The sequence below is a fragment of the Artemia franciscana genome, chromosome 20 (genome assembly GCF_032884065.1).
Source record: "Artemia franciscana chromosome 20, ASM3288406v1, whole genome shotgun sequence".
NCBI lineage: Eukaryota > Metazoa > Arthropoda > Branchiopoda > Anostraca > Artemiidae > Artemia > Artemia franciscana.
The window spans coordinates 16732690-16749012 of NC_088882.1; the positions used below are offsets into that span (position 1 = coordinate 16732690).

Sequence of the window (16323 nt, forward strand, 5' to 3'; positions counted from 1 at the left end):
AGTCCACGGAAATTTTCACTCTTATTACTTGAACATGCCACTTAAACAATAGATTTTTATTCAAAAGAACTCCCATGAATCGCACATATCGATACAGGGAGCGACTTATGGAGCCTCTTGGTGTAGGAAGCTCAGTATTTGTGGGCCAGCTCAAACCCGTACGAGAAAATTAATAAGAAGGTACGACTTTTTTTTACATTTATAGCTAGTTGATTAATGTTAAACCAATGGAGTATCTTCTCAGTCATTGCTTGAAGCTTTAGAATAAGGGATGATGTATCCAGAGCCGCAATACCTAGAGTAGTATCATCTGTGAATGCTACGAATTCTTCTTGACTATCAGATGCGAACGGTGACGTAGTCTGAGAGTAAAATTTATGACGCAATCCACAGTAAAAACTGGTAATCGGGGTGTTAAAAAGTCGGCAGAGGTCTTTCACATAGATGAGGAAGAGGGTTGGTCCAACAATATAACCTTGGAGTCCTCCATATTCAATTGGAACTTGTCTGTCTGTATCTCCCGTGGCGATAGATCTGTCAGTGAGGTATGAAGAGAACCAAGACAATGCTTCCCTACGCACATTATGATGGGAAAGTTTACCAATGAGGATCTTGTGTGTAAGGCTGTTAAAAGCTTTCGTTTCACCAAGAAAAATGGCTGCAGGAATAAGATTAGAATGTAAAGATTGTCGCATAAACTAAAGAAGTGTATTACAAGCATCTTTTATATAATACTTATGCGCGAAACTTAAACTGATGCTGCTGGAAAAAAAAATTGCTTCAAGAAATCTCACCAGACGTTTGAACATTGACCTTTCAAATATCTTAGAGAACAGTGACAAAAGAGAAATCGGCCTATAGTTCCCAGGATCCTCACGGCCACCTCCTTTAAAGAGAGCTATCTCACGCGCCTACTCCTAGTTGAAATGACCTGTTAATCAAATGGCAAAGCGGGGTGATAATCGATGGAAGGGTATGTTTAATTACTTTAGCAGAAATTTGGTCAAAACCTGCTGAAGAATTTTTTAAAGACAGCACAATATTTCTAATTTCCTACACCTTAACCTCCCCAAGAACCATTGATTTCAAGCACGAGGGACCTAAGAACTGCTTCCAAGACTGTGGTAAAGAGGAATAAGAAACGCTATTGGCAGTTTTTTTCCCTATCTCTGCAAAGGATTTGTTCATATGATGTCGAATTTGGCCTTTTTCTGTTACAAGTTGATCGTCTACAATGAGAGACTTAGGGAGACCTTCTGGTTTCATGGACGGCCGACTAACTTCCTTAATCACGTCCCACCTCTTCTTTATATTTTTACAGACATCAACAAATCTGTTTGTAAAATATACTGTTTTAGCTTTTGCGAATAATTGATTTCAGCATAATACGATACAGCTTAAATGCTTCTAACTTCTCATCACTTGCTCTATTTTTGTAGTCATTCCAAAGTTCCATGAAGATGTACCCAGATCTTCGTTCAGTCTATCCAACTCCACTTGTGAGCAACATAATGTCAGTTTATCCTGGGGGACTAATCTTTGAGGATTTTGGAGAATTTGAAACAAGGCTGCAACCGATAAATGGTCGGAAGTGTCATAAAGCAGTACTTCTTTCTTAATGGAGTGTAGTAATAAAAAAAAATATTGTCAATTAATGGTGCTGACTGGTTTAAAATCTTTGTTGGTATGTTTATACAAGTAGCCAATCCAAACGAAATCAGTAAGGACAAGAGATCAGAAGCCTGCCGAGATAAGGATTCTGCTAGTTCAAGGTTAAAGTCACTCGTCAATACAACTTCAGATTTTTCAGTACAAACTTTTCTATGAACGTCTTCTAATGTTTCGAGAAATTCAGTCATATATCCAATTGGAGAACAATATACTTAGCCAGTCATTACTCTTTCCGTAGCGTTAATTGGGACTTCTATACAAAGTGACTCGAGCATCTTTTCATTATTTGCACATAGATAATGTTATAGTACGGCCAAAAATTTTTTTTAGATGTAAAATCCAAGTAAACCTTTTTGGGCCGTCTTGCGGTTAAGGAATATGGACATATAACCGGGAATATCCAAAAGCACCTGATTTTTCTCGCTCAAAAGTGTTTAACAGAGACCGATAATTGGAGGATATAAATCCCTTCACAATTATTGAATATCGTCAAACGATGATTTAGGCCATGAATGTTAAGATGCACAATCGTAAATACATCACCCACCGACCTCTGGAGCCTCAAAATCTCTGTCCCTCCACACACATGCTATCAATAATATTCTCAAAATTCATATTGGGGGCTTTACCAACCGGATTATGTATGATTTCATTAAAATTAACTCTCCTAAATTCATAATCATTTAATCTCCCTAGTGTAATGTTAGCGTTAACCCCAAAGGAGAATTAATCTCAACCATAATTACTTACCGATACAGGTGACAGAGTCATGCTGTAGTTGCGTGAACATCAATTGCTAAACATTCCGAAGTAAAAAGGCTCTGACACGAACTTGATTATTTTGCTCTGAAACGAAAAAAATTAACAAGCAAAATAGCACAGGAAGGTTTAAATACTGAGGGTAAAGAAAAGCAAATAAAAGGAAATAATAGAAGAGATAAACAACAATAACGAACAGCACATTTTTTTAAGATATAATATATTGAGCGGAAACGAGCATTCACTAATAATCATGCGTCAGAATTGAAATCAGTATTGGTCGAGGGGAAACTAGGTTAAGCAGGTCATAGCATGCGTCATCACTTCTTTTTAGATTCTAGCCATAACCTAGTCCACTTCTGAACCACTTTGGTATGAGACACTCTATCGGAGACAACTTTACAATTTCTTAAATTATAAGCCGTACTCAGAAGTGTTTTCTGACGTTTAGTCAGTTCAAATGGAAGGTCAATACTGACGCTTTTCCCCGTATTGCTTAGATTATCAGCACAAGCCATAATATTGTCCTTGTGTCTAAGATATAGAACAGATACAAGAATAGGGTCTGATGCCGGGCGCGAGTTTTGTCTGCTGGGACAGTTAGCCTTGCTTCTAAGTCTATAAGTGACAGTGAACTTAATACCCGTGTAGTTATGTATCGACATTTCTGATTAAAAATCATTAACGGTTTCTTCAATAGTTTTATTTTTTTTCTTGTTAGGAATTCTGTGGATAAGAAGATTCTTGCGTTTAACGTTCAATTCAGTTCTTAAACACTGGTCTTTAACTGTCACAAGAGCAGAAAAGCTAGTATTCTCTTGTTTTAATGCTGCATTCTCCCTACGAAGATTTTCAATCAGTTGCTTTAAGTCGTCCATACACTCATCAAAATACTTTTTCGTGAGAGACATCGCTAATTAAATTATATCGGCAATTAATTTGTCGCTAAACATACAGTACGCTCGCTTCTGTCCTCAACTCATCAAACTGACATTTCAATGAAACTTACTGGCATGTACCCCTTTCTTCATAAAATCCAAAATTGAGGGGCCCCGGAATCAACACTGCAATAATTGATATAAAACTGAATTTCCCCATTAAGAGAATTATCACGAAGTAAAAGAGATGTCTTGCCTTGACAAATGTTATTTTAATTAGTTCAGATACTATCTGTCTTGGCTTTTTATCCAATACTCTTTCATCACAATCCACTAACATGATTTTACTACAAGGTAGTATTGTAGTCAGGACACATAGCCATAGATCACGCAACACAGCCTATAGAGACTTTTAGAGTATTTGATCATTCAAGGGAAAGAATAAAGGAGGAAAAAAGCAAAACAGCAGTATAGGTAACGGGGAAAAGGTGGAAATAATAAAAAAGGTCAATAAAAAAAAGAGGAGAATAACGCTTAGTTATGCTATTCAAGTCCGACTTACTTGGAAACTACAGCTTCATCATAAGTATCTAGATTGGGTATTACCACAACATCCACACATTGGTATTGACATATTAGACCCAGAAGCTTGAACACAATTTTGCCGTAAATAAAGAATATTAGTGTTATTGTCTCAAATAAGAAGCTAAATTTGCAACTGTAATTGTTACCACCTCATTAATGATGTCTTTATTATTGTTATATTTGAGAAGCTATAAAGCTGAAACAACAACTTTAATTTTACTCTCCAGATTTGTCGGCCCTCCTCTTTCTGAATATATTTTCTGCAAAAAACGGATTTTTTGGGTAGCTGTAGTTTGAACATTTTGACGCCGGATTAAAAATGACCTCATGTATATGTTGCATACGTATATTTTATGTTTATACCATAAACATAAAACGCCAAATATGTTGCATCTCACTTGATGCCTGTTTTTCTGAGAATGTATTTTGGAATTGCACAGCCAAAATCAGCTGCATTGGACATGTTGGGTGTATTGAAGAGTGTGGAAAAGCGATAAACAACGCTGCTGGGCAACCTTCAGAAATGGCGACACACAAGGGAATTATAGTCCAATAAACAACACAGCTTTCGCACTGGATTCTGGTTGGTGAATAGATCTTCTGGGTTCTGTTTGTTTGTTTTTTTGAGCTTTTTTGGGCTGAAAAACGTCTTCCTAGCTAAGTCCCTAATATGGGTTGCCTCCCTGTAGTAATATATTTGTAGGTCTGGATATATACTGAGTCGGGGGTAATAGGTTTGAGATTGCTTGTGCAAGATTTCGACTCTTGTTGCTAAAAGAGCATTGTCAAGTGTGGAAAACCATTGCTCAAGATTGGCCAAGGATGGCAAAAATCCTCTTCATGCTGGAGGCCCAAGGGTTTTTTTAAAATAAGATTATTCGGAAGCACTTGAGACTAAAATTTACCATTTTTGGCTGAAGAAAATAAGTTAACTGATTTTGATGAGACTTTTTATGAAGAGTTGGAAATGCAATCATTGTTTGGATATTTTCAATAAAAAGAAAAAAAAATATTCAGGAAATTTTTTAGCCAGAAATAGAGATATTTAGGTTTAATGAAACTTTGATTAGAAAAACATCAAAATTAATGTAAAAAAGTTGAGTACTGTGTAAAGAAAATTCAGAATGCAAAGCTTAGGTAAACGTAATTTCTTAATAATTATTTAAAAAAACTCAAAGCTCAAATAAGCTGCAATGTAAAATGACGATTGCTTATGGTTTTTACATAAGGTTCAAAAAATGCTTTTGTCTGAAATGTAAAGATTTAACTGAAAACTTTATAAATAATTACTGAAAAACTAGGGGGATTGTTTCCGATTATAATTTAAAGCCAGCATAAAGTTTGGCATATCCAAATTTCTAAGAAATTGGGCATAAACTTTCATTTGGCGGAACATTTCTGATACTATGTTCAGAACCAGCATTAAAAATTGAATTAAAAAGACCCAGGCAATTCCTTGAACCAAAGCTGTGCTTCTTAGTGTAATTGAAAAAAAAAAAAAAAATTAAACAACGCAACTATCGTCTGGTGTTTTTTTTTTTCGGAGATTAGTTAAAATTAAAGCCTGGCTCACCATGAATTTTCTTATGCAAGACGTTACTGCTAAGACATAAGAAGTTAATTGGTATATTGTAAAAGGTATACTTTTAAACCCCGGTTGCCATTGACTCGAGGAAAATTTCGTTAGGCAAATGAGCCAACAAGTGCAGGGCTGAGGGAAATGACTAATAAATCATCATAAAATTCTGGTCTTCACTTGGGTTCGTTATGTTTTAGGATACACCTTGTATTTTTTTTATATATTTTCTAATTCACTTGCCTACTTTTTAGTTTTTTATTTATTTTATACCTTTAACGTTACCCCTCTTCACCCCCCAAAAAATCCTTCATATGAGCTTAAACAGTGTGTACAGGGTATTTTATAGGAGGAGATATTCAATTATCAAACTATTAGGGTTTCTGATTTAGGCGTCATAATTTTTATTCATTTTCCGTTTCCTGTATAGACCTTTATGCCTTTGTTAAAGCTCTTGAGTGATTAGTCAGATTGTTGTGTTCCAGGGAACGTCATGCAAAAACTATCGAAGTTGCCCAAGAAGAAGTTTTAACTTGTGTCGGAATTTGCTTGTTAGATCGATTCCAGAAAGCTGCGCGCCGGCTGCGAGAAGAACATCAGGCTGGGGATATGCTACTTTGTGCAACCCTAGCTGCTATGCGTATGAGCTTAGACGTCACTTTGGAGCAGAAGAGAGGTGTCTCTGAGGTAATGAATTTCCTTTCGTCTTAGGCATTTTATTTATTTATTGTTCTCAGTATCGTAGAGATAATTAGTAAACAGAGTCAACGTTTTTTCTCATCTACGGGTTTTAAGAATCGATTTAGTTTTTTACGGATTTGAGCAAATCAATAAATCTAAGCTAACACCGATCATCAAAATGTGTTAGTCAGAAAAGACAGGTTAAGTCTCATTAATTCACTCTTATTTGACTGCAACACACATATGTTGAAATATGGAATATAGCAGGGTCGTCACTCAAACATTATTTCTCCCAATGTAAAATACTTTTACACATATTCACTTTAGAAAGGATCTCAGTAAGAATTACGTTTTAAAAAGTGTCTAGCTTATAATCTCAAATTGAGACACTAGAACAGAAAATCGTTTTAAAGGCTCGATGAATGTATTTAGGTCCGTAAATAATGGAAAACTATAAGTTAGACAGTTCTTTCCCTTCGTAGTTAAGTTATGCTCTACTATCCCTGAGATGTGTGCTAGAGTATTCTCCTCTGAGTCACCAGTGGATCATTAACGTGTACTATGGCACTATCTAGAATGTACTATATATGCATGTGCGTAGACCAGAATTATTGAGATGGATCATTGGATGTAAAGTTATTAAGAACTTCAAATAATAATTTAATTTTTATTCGCTAATATTTTAATCGGCATGTACATGAATTTCGCATTGAATAGCATCTTACCGTGGATAAGAGCCCAAATTGCCTTCAGTGAGTCTTTAAAGACCAGAACACTGAATGAATACTTTTCTAGCTGGCTGTGGGAACAAAGAGGTGGCAACCCTGACGGGAATAATACGAATTTTTTTTTATAAGAATATGAGTAAGAAAGTAAGAAAGTAAGAGAGAGAGAGAGAGAGAGAGAGAGAGAGAGAGAGAGAGAGAGAGAGAGAGAGAGAGAGAGAGAGAGAGAGAGAGAGAGAGAGAGAGAGAGAGAGAGAGAGAGAGAGAGAGAGAGAGAGAGAGAGAGAGAGAGAGAGAGAGAGAGAGCGTAAGTATATTCTTCTTATAAGAATATGTATTACAGGTGAAGAAAGAGTGTATCCGAGATTTTTGTTGGGGAGGGGAGGGGTGTTGCAAAAAAACTTCACAAAACGCATTAAAATTTGTTTCTATGCATTTTGTCACTTTTTAAGGGTTGAAAGAAAATTCGGGGGAGGGTTTTAAATCCGCCCCCTCCTGGATACGGGCTTGAGACGAAGGAATAAAATAAAGACAAAGATTTTGGAAGGGTAAAATGAAACTAAAAATAACTGCAAAATTTATGTTCTACAGTCCGCTGTTCTTATCCGTAGGTAAATCATTGTAATTTTTAGGTAATATAAATGTCTTAAAATTGATTATTTACAGTTGCCTCATTTCTTTCTTTGTTTTGTTTCATCGTCTTTATGTATTCAATTTAGCCACCTTATAAACCTATCGTTTTCCAAAAGATATTTTTTAGAAAATGACAGGTTCAAAAGTTAGCTCAGTCGTCTATAGCTTTGATTTTTAAGTTAAGGATGTTCAATACCAAAAACATTATGTTGCGAGTCTCAGCGTCTGTTGAGTCTCAAAGGCAATGGCCCATTAGCAAATTTACCCATCAGCAGAGGGGGCTTCCGAAGCAATACTAGTAAAATACGCTGTCTAATATACGTACGACAAAAACAATGTGCATCCTTTGTCCGCAATAGATTTCAATCAATGCAGCTAACACAACAGGAAACTTCACAAGCTGTTAAAATATCTAATGAGACTTCTTTTGAACTGATGTCTAATGTTTTCCGAGCAGGCATATTAGAATATTTTTAGAGATTGTCCTTATCTGAGCTTTAAAGAGAAAATTCTGCTAGGGTTTACAAAAAAATTTAAATCAAAATTTACGCTTTCTGGTGTTGTAAGTTTTTTATTTTTGTAAATCTGAATATCTATATCTCCGGCACAAAACGGGAGACGTTGGTTTTTATAAGATTCCCAGGAAAGTAGGTGCCGGCTTTTGGTTTCTGTCCTTTATTCGGATATCTTATCAAAGTTATACAGATATTGCAAGACCGCCCTATCAATTCTGAATAGTTTGGCCATACCAACTACATACCCACTCGTCCTGGCCGATTGGGTTGGTGCGCTGGATTCGGGATCCTTTGTCTGAGAGGACGCGGGTTCGAATCCTAATGTACCCAATTCTTCAGTTTGGGACGGGGGTCAGTGGCGAGACTCTGTAAGCTTAGCCAGAGTCGACCCAGCTCTAAATGGGTACCTGGAGAAATCTGGGGAAGGTAAACAGGAAGGATGTGCGAAAGCACAGGATGGCTGGCCTCCAACCCCCCATTGCACTTCCTGGCTGAAGGGCCAAGAAACGGAGCTCAGCACCGCCGGTACGGACTGTAAAGTCTAATGCCGTATCCTTTACCTACCTTTATACCAACTTAAAGTCTTAGTCTTAATAAAGACTAAATTCAGAAAATGAATTTTCTTAGACTAAGTTTTATTTTCCATGGGTTTTTAATCTTTATTTTTTTTAGGCTGTTAGGCTTTTAGATTTTTTTTCCTTCTTTATATTTCCTTTTTTGATGTTGCGAAGTGACCATCACCATCGTTCCAAGTTGTTTCCTCTTTTCTTTAGCCATGTTGGCTTCATCCCATGGTTCTTTATTTAAATTTAATAGACTCGGATGTTTTTTTAGCCAACATGATAAACTAATTCGGTTTAAAAGATTATCAAAGTCATGAATATTTAAAAGGGATTCAGGGATTTTTGTAAGTACATCGATGTAAAGGATTGGACGATCTGTTACTATTTTAATGCTAAATTTTATCAGATAATTTGAATAAAAGGGCCCAGATATCTAAGGTTCGGGGGTGAGCCCTGAATATGAGCATAAAAATACTTCCATTAATTCTGGAAACACCTTGAGTGACGTATCGTTCGAATCTGTTACGACCTTTTACTCTGTTTTGGAACGAAATTCGAAGCAAATATTTTTTTTTTCTTTTTTTTTCAAATGTGTGATTCGATTTTATTTTACCTTTCAACTAGGAAGGCCTAGTCTTACTAAAAAAATGAGCTAAAATAGCAAAGAATATACCTTTTTACTTTGTTTTGTAAAGAAAGACAAAGTAAACACTTGTCACTAATTCAAGATCGTTGCCTACAGATTGTTTTGAGTGCCCGACTGACCAAATAATTTTAATATTTAGATAAATGTCAAAATGCAAACATAAACAATATCTGTGTTTTGGGTTAGTTTTGTGTATCTGGTTGCCAAAGTTCGTCCATGTTAGCCAATCATCTAGGCCAAGCGAAAAGCAGGCCGTCTCCGAGTGGGTTGGGAGAAGGCCGTAAGGGAAATTGGAACTGCCTGAGATGGTGTACAGTGGGAGGCTTTGAATAGATTGGGATGGAGGATGAGCGTGCTTAGCTGGATTGGCCTCAGACGGTTCGACGCTGCAGTAACTTGTTAGTAATAGCAGTAGTAATTTGAGTATATGTCTTTGCTCCAACTGTATGATTTTGCAAGGTTTCAAAACCTGCGCGGGAAGCACCAACCAGTTTCAGAGAATATTTCTCAGTGCGGAGTGACAAGTACAAAATAGACCAGAATTTTAGGCAAGTATGTATCAGCGTTTCAGTTGTAAGAAGGAATTTGAACACCTTCTCTTGTTTTATCTATTTGAGGGTACAATGCTTTATTTTCTTTTTTTTCTTTTTTCAAATAATAGTTGGAGCTTCTTTGTGAAGAACTGACAAAAGAAGAAGAAGTGGCTCAGCAACGACGGGAACAGAAACGTCTCAAACGGAGGAAGAGGAAAGGAAAGAAGGGGGAAACTGCCTCCGGGAACAATGAAGAAGTGGAAGAAAATCCCGGTGATAATGATACTGAGGAAGAAGCGCTAGTTCCACCTCCATCTTCTATTGAGTGCAAAGTAAGGAAACCGTCTCCATTAAAGAGCAAGAATTCTCTGAAACAAGAAGTGAGTTTTATTTTAAAATAGCTGAGTATTAAATAACTATTGAGAAGAACCTTTTTCCGGCATACTAACTCCAATTGCCAGCGATTTTATCTCACAGATAGAATTGTTGTTTGAGAGAATTTTTTGGAGAATTTAAAGCGCGATATTAAAAACTGATTCAAGTTGGATGACTAGTTTTCATGATGCGGATGTTGATAAAGCCCTTGACTGGTAATATTTCTTATGATGGTTTCCTATAAATAACACACTAGGCTAGTCTAGTAGGCTATAATGAATAAACAAAGCTTAACTATAACCGGGCATCTGCTGGTCGAAACTTGTGAAAAGTTGTCCGTTGATTCTTGAATCATCAGCTTGTAGGTGATGAAAGGCTTGAGAGCCATGGTTAATTAGAGTAAGGCCAAGACAGATAGTATCTGTTAGAGGTAAAGCCGGCTTAACTTTTTCATAGTTGTATAAAAATGATTAATTTCATTTCTTGATGATTCTTATAATTTTTTAGCGAAACCACTTTCGAGCTCTTTTTCAAGAAACTTTTGCCTCAAGCTTTATCATACGTCACTCAGAATTGTTTTCTATAAAGGTTGGTGAGTTTTTTTTCTTCAGCTAGCTGACAGAAAATTGTTAGCAAAATTAGATGCTGGAAGAAAGCCTAGTAAGAAAAATATTCAAAATTATTTTTAAATTGTTTCAATAAAAAAAGATATTATTTACATGATTTATTTCATTACATTATTTATCATTTAATAATAAATTACAGATATTTAAATTAAAAAGACTTACAAAAAAATAATTGGGAAGTATGATGCCTTCATTCAAATTTTGATATATGCTATTAACTCAACTTTGATCGTCTTAAAGCTCAACTTGATTGTCAATAGCAGTCGTGATTTCTGGTCACTGAAATAATCCCACTTTATTTGTCTAATTAAAAGATACGTTCCATTTAAGTGCACTCAATCATGAACGCCCCAAATCAGCTTTAACATTGCTAGCCAATTGTAAAATAATTTAGCTTATTTTATCTTTCTACCAATAACAGATGGCCTTGGTCAGGGCTTTGGTAATATTCTTGCTAAATTCTTTATTTCCTGAAACTCGAAGGCACGATTCAGTGAAAGCCAAGAGGAGAAAAGAAATGAAAGGTTTTCAGAGCAGCAAATGTTAACTAAGAAAATATCATATTGATCATGAGTGTAGTATACTCAAGTCCGAGAAGCGCATACCATTGTAAAGTGGAAGCACCAGAGATCTAGGAAATTCACAATCAAGGAGGCACACTCGTGCCTCTTTAAAGAGGCGAACCACGACAATGTTAAGCGATCTTCGGTTCCAGTGGTCGCAGAGGGATGCATTTCGTAGCCCGAGCTCCAACTAAGAAACCTGCCAAATTTCATCCCCCTCCGACTTTTCCTTCATGGGGAAAATCTGGCCGAAAGTTTCGACCCCCCTACCCCAGCCCCCCTTTAACGTTGTCCGATTCTGAAATTCCGGCTGAAATTCACAAGTTAAGGTCCCCTAGGGCCCAGGAGCTTATCCGCGAAATTTCAGCTCGATCTGATAACTCCTTCCCTGTTTTCCAGAAACCACGCATAGCCACTTAATGTTCATGTTCTCCTTTTGTTTTTTTTCTGCCACGCCTACAGGTCACAGCCGACATCGGATATGGGTGTACGAAGACTCATTCGACGCGGAATTCTCCGAGTAATTTTCCTGGAAAGTTTCGTCGGAAAATCTTAGCCCCCCCCCATTTTCTAGCTTAGAAAAACCCATTTTCCCATAAGAGCCCATGTTAATTTTTGAAATTCTTAAAAGTTAAAATTTATATTTATACACATGCAGGTATTTCGACTTCAAACATGCCCGGTTAGCTCAGTCGGTAGAGCGTGGGACTTTTAATCCTAAGGTCAAGGGTTCAAGTCCCTTATCGGGCGGTTTTTTTTCACAAAATATGAAAAAAATTTCGTTTTCTTAAAGAGTTAAAGAGGCTGCGTCCCAAAGTCGAACCTTAAAACGTACAGGAATTAGGAGAGGCAGTCCTAATTCCTGTACGAGGAGTACAGGAATTATTAAATTACATCCACCATGGATTGTAGAAAAACGTACAGAAATAATATGAAAAAAACTTCGTTTTCTTAAAGAGTTAAAGAGATTGCGTCCCAAACCCCCCCGTTTTTAAAGACTTTTGTACAGGTTTTTTGTTTTGTTAATTAAAAGAGGGCCTTTCCGAAGCCAAGAGTGGGGGGTTAGGGGGCGGTAGCCCCCCACAACAAAAAACCTGTACAAAAGAGTCTTTAAAAGCGGGGGGTTTGGGGGCGGCAGCCCCCCAATTGCCTCTCCTAATTCCTTTACGTTTTAAGGTTCGACTTTGGGACGCAGCCTCTTTAACTCTTTAAGAAAACGAAGTTTTTTTCATATTATTCCTGTATAAAAACAACAAATACCCATCTAATTTTTAATTGTTTCGAGGTAGATGTCGTTGGTCAATCACCTACTATTGACACCCTAAAAATTGCCGAAAACTTCAATCTCTCCTATTCTGGTGGTAGATAGCTCGTCAGTAAGAAAGTACATGTCACTAATAGGGACATAATTTTATTTCAACGTTATGCTTGGTTTGAGCCATTGTTCAAATCTACCTAAGAATTCGCATTGAAATAATTAGAAAGCTCAGTTGTCAAATTGACCAAATCTGTTTTTTTAGCATTGCTAAAGTAATTATCACCATCAACATTGGTATAAAATGTTCAGCTAGAAGTTTTATGCTTTAATCAATATATTTCAGCCATTTCCGAAGAGTAAAGAATGCAAGATTTTGTACAAAGTAATTGTGTTTTTTTTTTTTACTTTTTGCTTCAGTATTTTCATATTTTTTACTAAATGGGTGTTCTTTCGAATGAAATGTTTGAATTAATGAAATTTTTTTAAAATCACGACCTGACCGATCCGCAGCTATTTTGGTACATTATCTCGTATTCTGGCTGTTTTTGTTGATGGTGGGTAATCATATTAGAGTACGCCCTCATTCATGTACAGGACAGTTTTTTAACTCAGTTTGTTAAAATAAAAAGTAATTAAAATTTAAAAAATGATAATTTTAGTATCAAGAAAGAAAGCAGTTTTTTTTCCCATCCTGGATTCATCTTCTGTTATTAGTTTTTTTTTCAAATATTTCTTATTCGCATTGCATAACATTAGAAGCATGAGTATTTTAATTCTAGTGTTTTTTTTAAATTAGGGGAAAAAAAGGCGTCTAGCACGTCTAAGATTCATTACTAAATCAGGGTTTTGCGATCGTAGGTACTTCCCTGTATTCTCCCGTATCAGACGCTTGCCGTCGGAACTCTTCGGCATTCGACATTCAGAATTTTCTGGACCAAATGCGTTCTATGCATTTGATCTCCCGTAATTGGTCGAAAAAACTTTAGCCACGTCCTTTTTCAGTCTCGCCCTTTCTGAAAAGGTTATGCCAAGACTAATCTGGTCTGGTCTTTTTTTTCTTTCTTCTTTTTTTGAGAGGAAGAAAGGGGGTCTGCTAGTACTACCTAGCGTGTCAATGTTTTGTTCAAGCGCCTCATTACATGGCCTAGCCCTTTGAGACGGCTTTTCTTAGTGACAGTGGAAATGTCAAGCTTCTGTTCGCATATTTGATGGCCCCTAGGTATTTTTGGACAAGATCGTCACCCTTGAGGGCTCAGATCCTGCATCTATATATAGAAATTGACCATGCTTAGCAGATTCTAAGCTTTGTTCCGAAGTTTATTCCCGTCGTAGAACTAGCCAAAGAAAGAGCAGTCTTTGTTAATCTTGCCTTCAATCTTATTAGAAGTCCCACCTTTAGCAGTGACTTCTGATATTTGAATTCTTCCGCCCTTTCAATAGATACGCTGTGGGAGCTTAGCTATTTATCGAAAACTTTATGGAAATAAATGTAAAAGCCAAAGAGAATGGGAAACTTATATAATAGTGGGATCTAATAGTTTTGGATCCAATTTAGCGTGGGAAGATAGACATTAAAAATTAATTGCTGAATATAGCTGAATATAATTGTTGAATATAGCTGAATTTTTTTTGTGTAAGTGCTAATCATTCTAACAGTATACCCAAAGTAGGTTTAGATTAACTAGAAAAATCTTGTCAGCATGAGTAGGCTATTAGGTTTTAACCTGGTAGTTCCATTAGTAAGAGAAATATGCCTAAGGAACCTGAAAAGTCAAGCATGTTGTAGCTTAGGTTAGGCTTAAAAAAGAGAAAATTACAAAACGCCAGGTGGCGATGGTGTTTTTTTTTAAATTTGCGCCAGTTTTTACTCCCATAAGTTTCTTGTAGTCTTTAGTATTTAACCATTTTACAGTACTTGACAATCTGATTTTTTTTTCAATGTTCTTGTCATTCATTTATTACCTTTCTTTAGTCAAAAATCTCTTCACAAAAAGCTACGGAAGTAAGGCCAGAAGCTAAAACTGAAGTCAAAGTGGAACCGGTATCACCCGCTACCATCGTTGCTGAGAACTTGAGCAAGGAAGAGGAAGAAGGTTGGACCTGTAAAGAAAGTCGCGTTAAAAGAAACAAGAAGGAAAAGAAAGAACAGGTTAGCCTTTTCCTTCTTCTTATAAAATAGCATCCAGTGTGAAAAGGTTTTAGAAGTTTTATTGGTTTTGTAGTTATATTTTTATGGAAGTCCACTCAGGGATTTATTCTTAGGTGGAGAGGAGGGAGGAGTATTCCCCCCCAAGTTTCCTACAAAACCTCTGTAAATTTACTAAACTGTAGAATCTTATTTGTTTGTTTTTTTGTTGTTTTTTTTCGAGGGGGAGGGTCAATTTTACTATAAAAGTTTCCTTGCAGGTCTTGTAAGTTTCAATCATGTCACCACAATCAAAACGGTATGTCAAAGATGGTAGTTGGAGCATCCGGAGCCATCTTTCCTAAGGGAGGTGAGATAAAGTTGGACAGAAATTTGTCATTCTACGTTGTAGGCGTTCAATCGAGTTAATGTCCTTGTCCTAAAAAGGGTGGCTGACAAAATGTCCATACTCTAGGATTGGCCTTGTACAGTGTACATAGTATTTCCTTATTGAGAAACCTGAATGATATACGGAGAATACCAACTACCATCAACGTCTTCTTAACACTTACCTCACACTGAAAACTCAGTTTGGCATCAAGGACTATCCTCAAGTCGCACTCTTCAGGGCTAGGTGTTAGGTTGCTTTTAAAAGCTCATAAGTTGTGTACTTGCTTTCTCCCAGTCGGGACATTTCCGATCTAGGGAATAAAGTCAGTTATCCCGTCGCTCTTTGTACCAAGCACAGCTCTTAACTTTTGTAGTCGCTTGTTGTGGGGAACTTTGCCAAATGCTTTCTTGGGATCCAAGTGCATAACGTCGGTTTGCAGGCCAGGGCCTTCGAATTAATCGACCGCTAGTAGAAGCTGGAGCTTTGCAGACCTTTTTTAAAAAAAAAAAAACAAGTTGCTTGTGTAGGATCTTGTTTAGAAAGAGAAACTCAAACATGTGGTCAGATATAAGAGATTCTAGTACCTTGCATAGTAGTGAGGTAAGACTAATTACTAGGATCTTTCTTCTTGCCAATTTTGATTGTGGGGAAATCACAGCCTTTTCAGACAACTGACAATTGACCTAACTCAAGGAACCTTCTGTAAATGTAGGTAATAAGCTCTATAGGGTCTTAACTAACTCATTTAGTATCTTTGGATGGAGACAATCGGGACCAGGAGAATTATTTGGATCCAGATCTTTCAGCTTTTTGAGGATATTTGGCCCAGTATGTTTTTATCACGGAGATTTTCATGTCCGGTGGCTCCAACTTTTTTTGATTTGTGAGTCGCTATAGTATATTTGTAAAAATTGAGGCGAACTGATCATTGAGAATATTTACTTTACTCACCCACGGTCTGTTGGGAAACGGGGTCTTGGTGAGTTGAGATTGTAACACGGGTTTTCTTTTTACTATTTACATAGTGCCAAAATTCATTTGGTCTGCTTCTGAAGCTATGTGCTAACTTTATTTCATGGATATTAGCACTAGACCAAATTACCTTTTGCACTTTATTTCAAGTCTATGAAAACCAACCTGTGTCCCCAGTGGAATTGGATTTATGCTTCTTCCAGGTCTTCTGTTTACTTTTATTAAGTTTACGACAGGTAGGGTAAGCT

The 16323-nt window shown here is 36.7% G+C and overlaps 1 protein-coding gene across 4 annotated transcripts in view; it reads left to right on the plus strand.

The window, feature by feature from the left end:
• Positions 1–16323, plus strand: part of LOC136039811 (gametogenetin-binding protein 2-like) — a 49881-nt gene that overhangs the window by 23187 nt on the left and 10371 nt on the right. For 2 of the 4 annotated variants that reach the window (XM_065723714.1, XM_065723712.1), the window contains exons 6-8: positions 5940–6156; positions 9894–10145; positions 14560–14736. In XM_065723714.1, coding sequence (XP_065579786.1) covers positions 5940–6156; positions 9894–10145; positions 14560–14736 — 646 coding nt within the window. The remainder of the gene's footprint in view (positions 1–5939; positions 6157–9893; positions 10146–14559; positions 14737–16323) is intronic. The other 2 variants (XM_065723716.1, XM_065723713.1) reach the window with 1 other exon arrangement.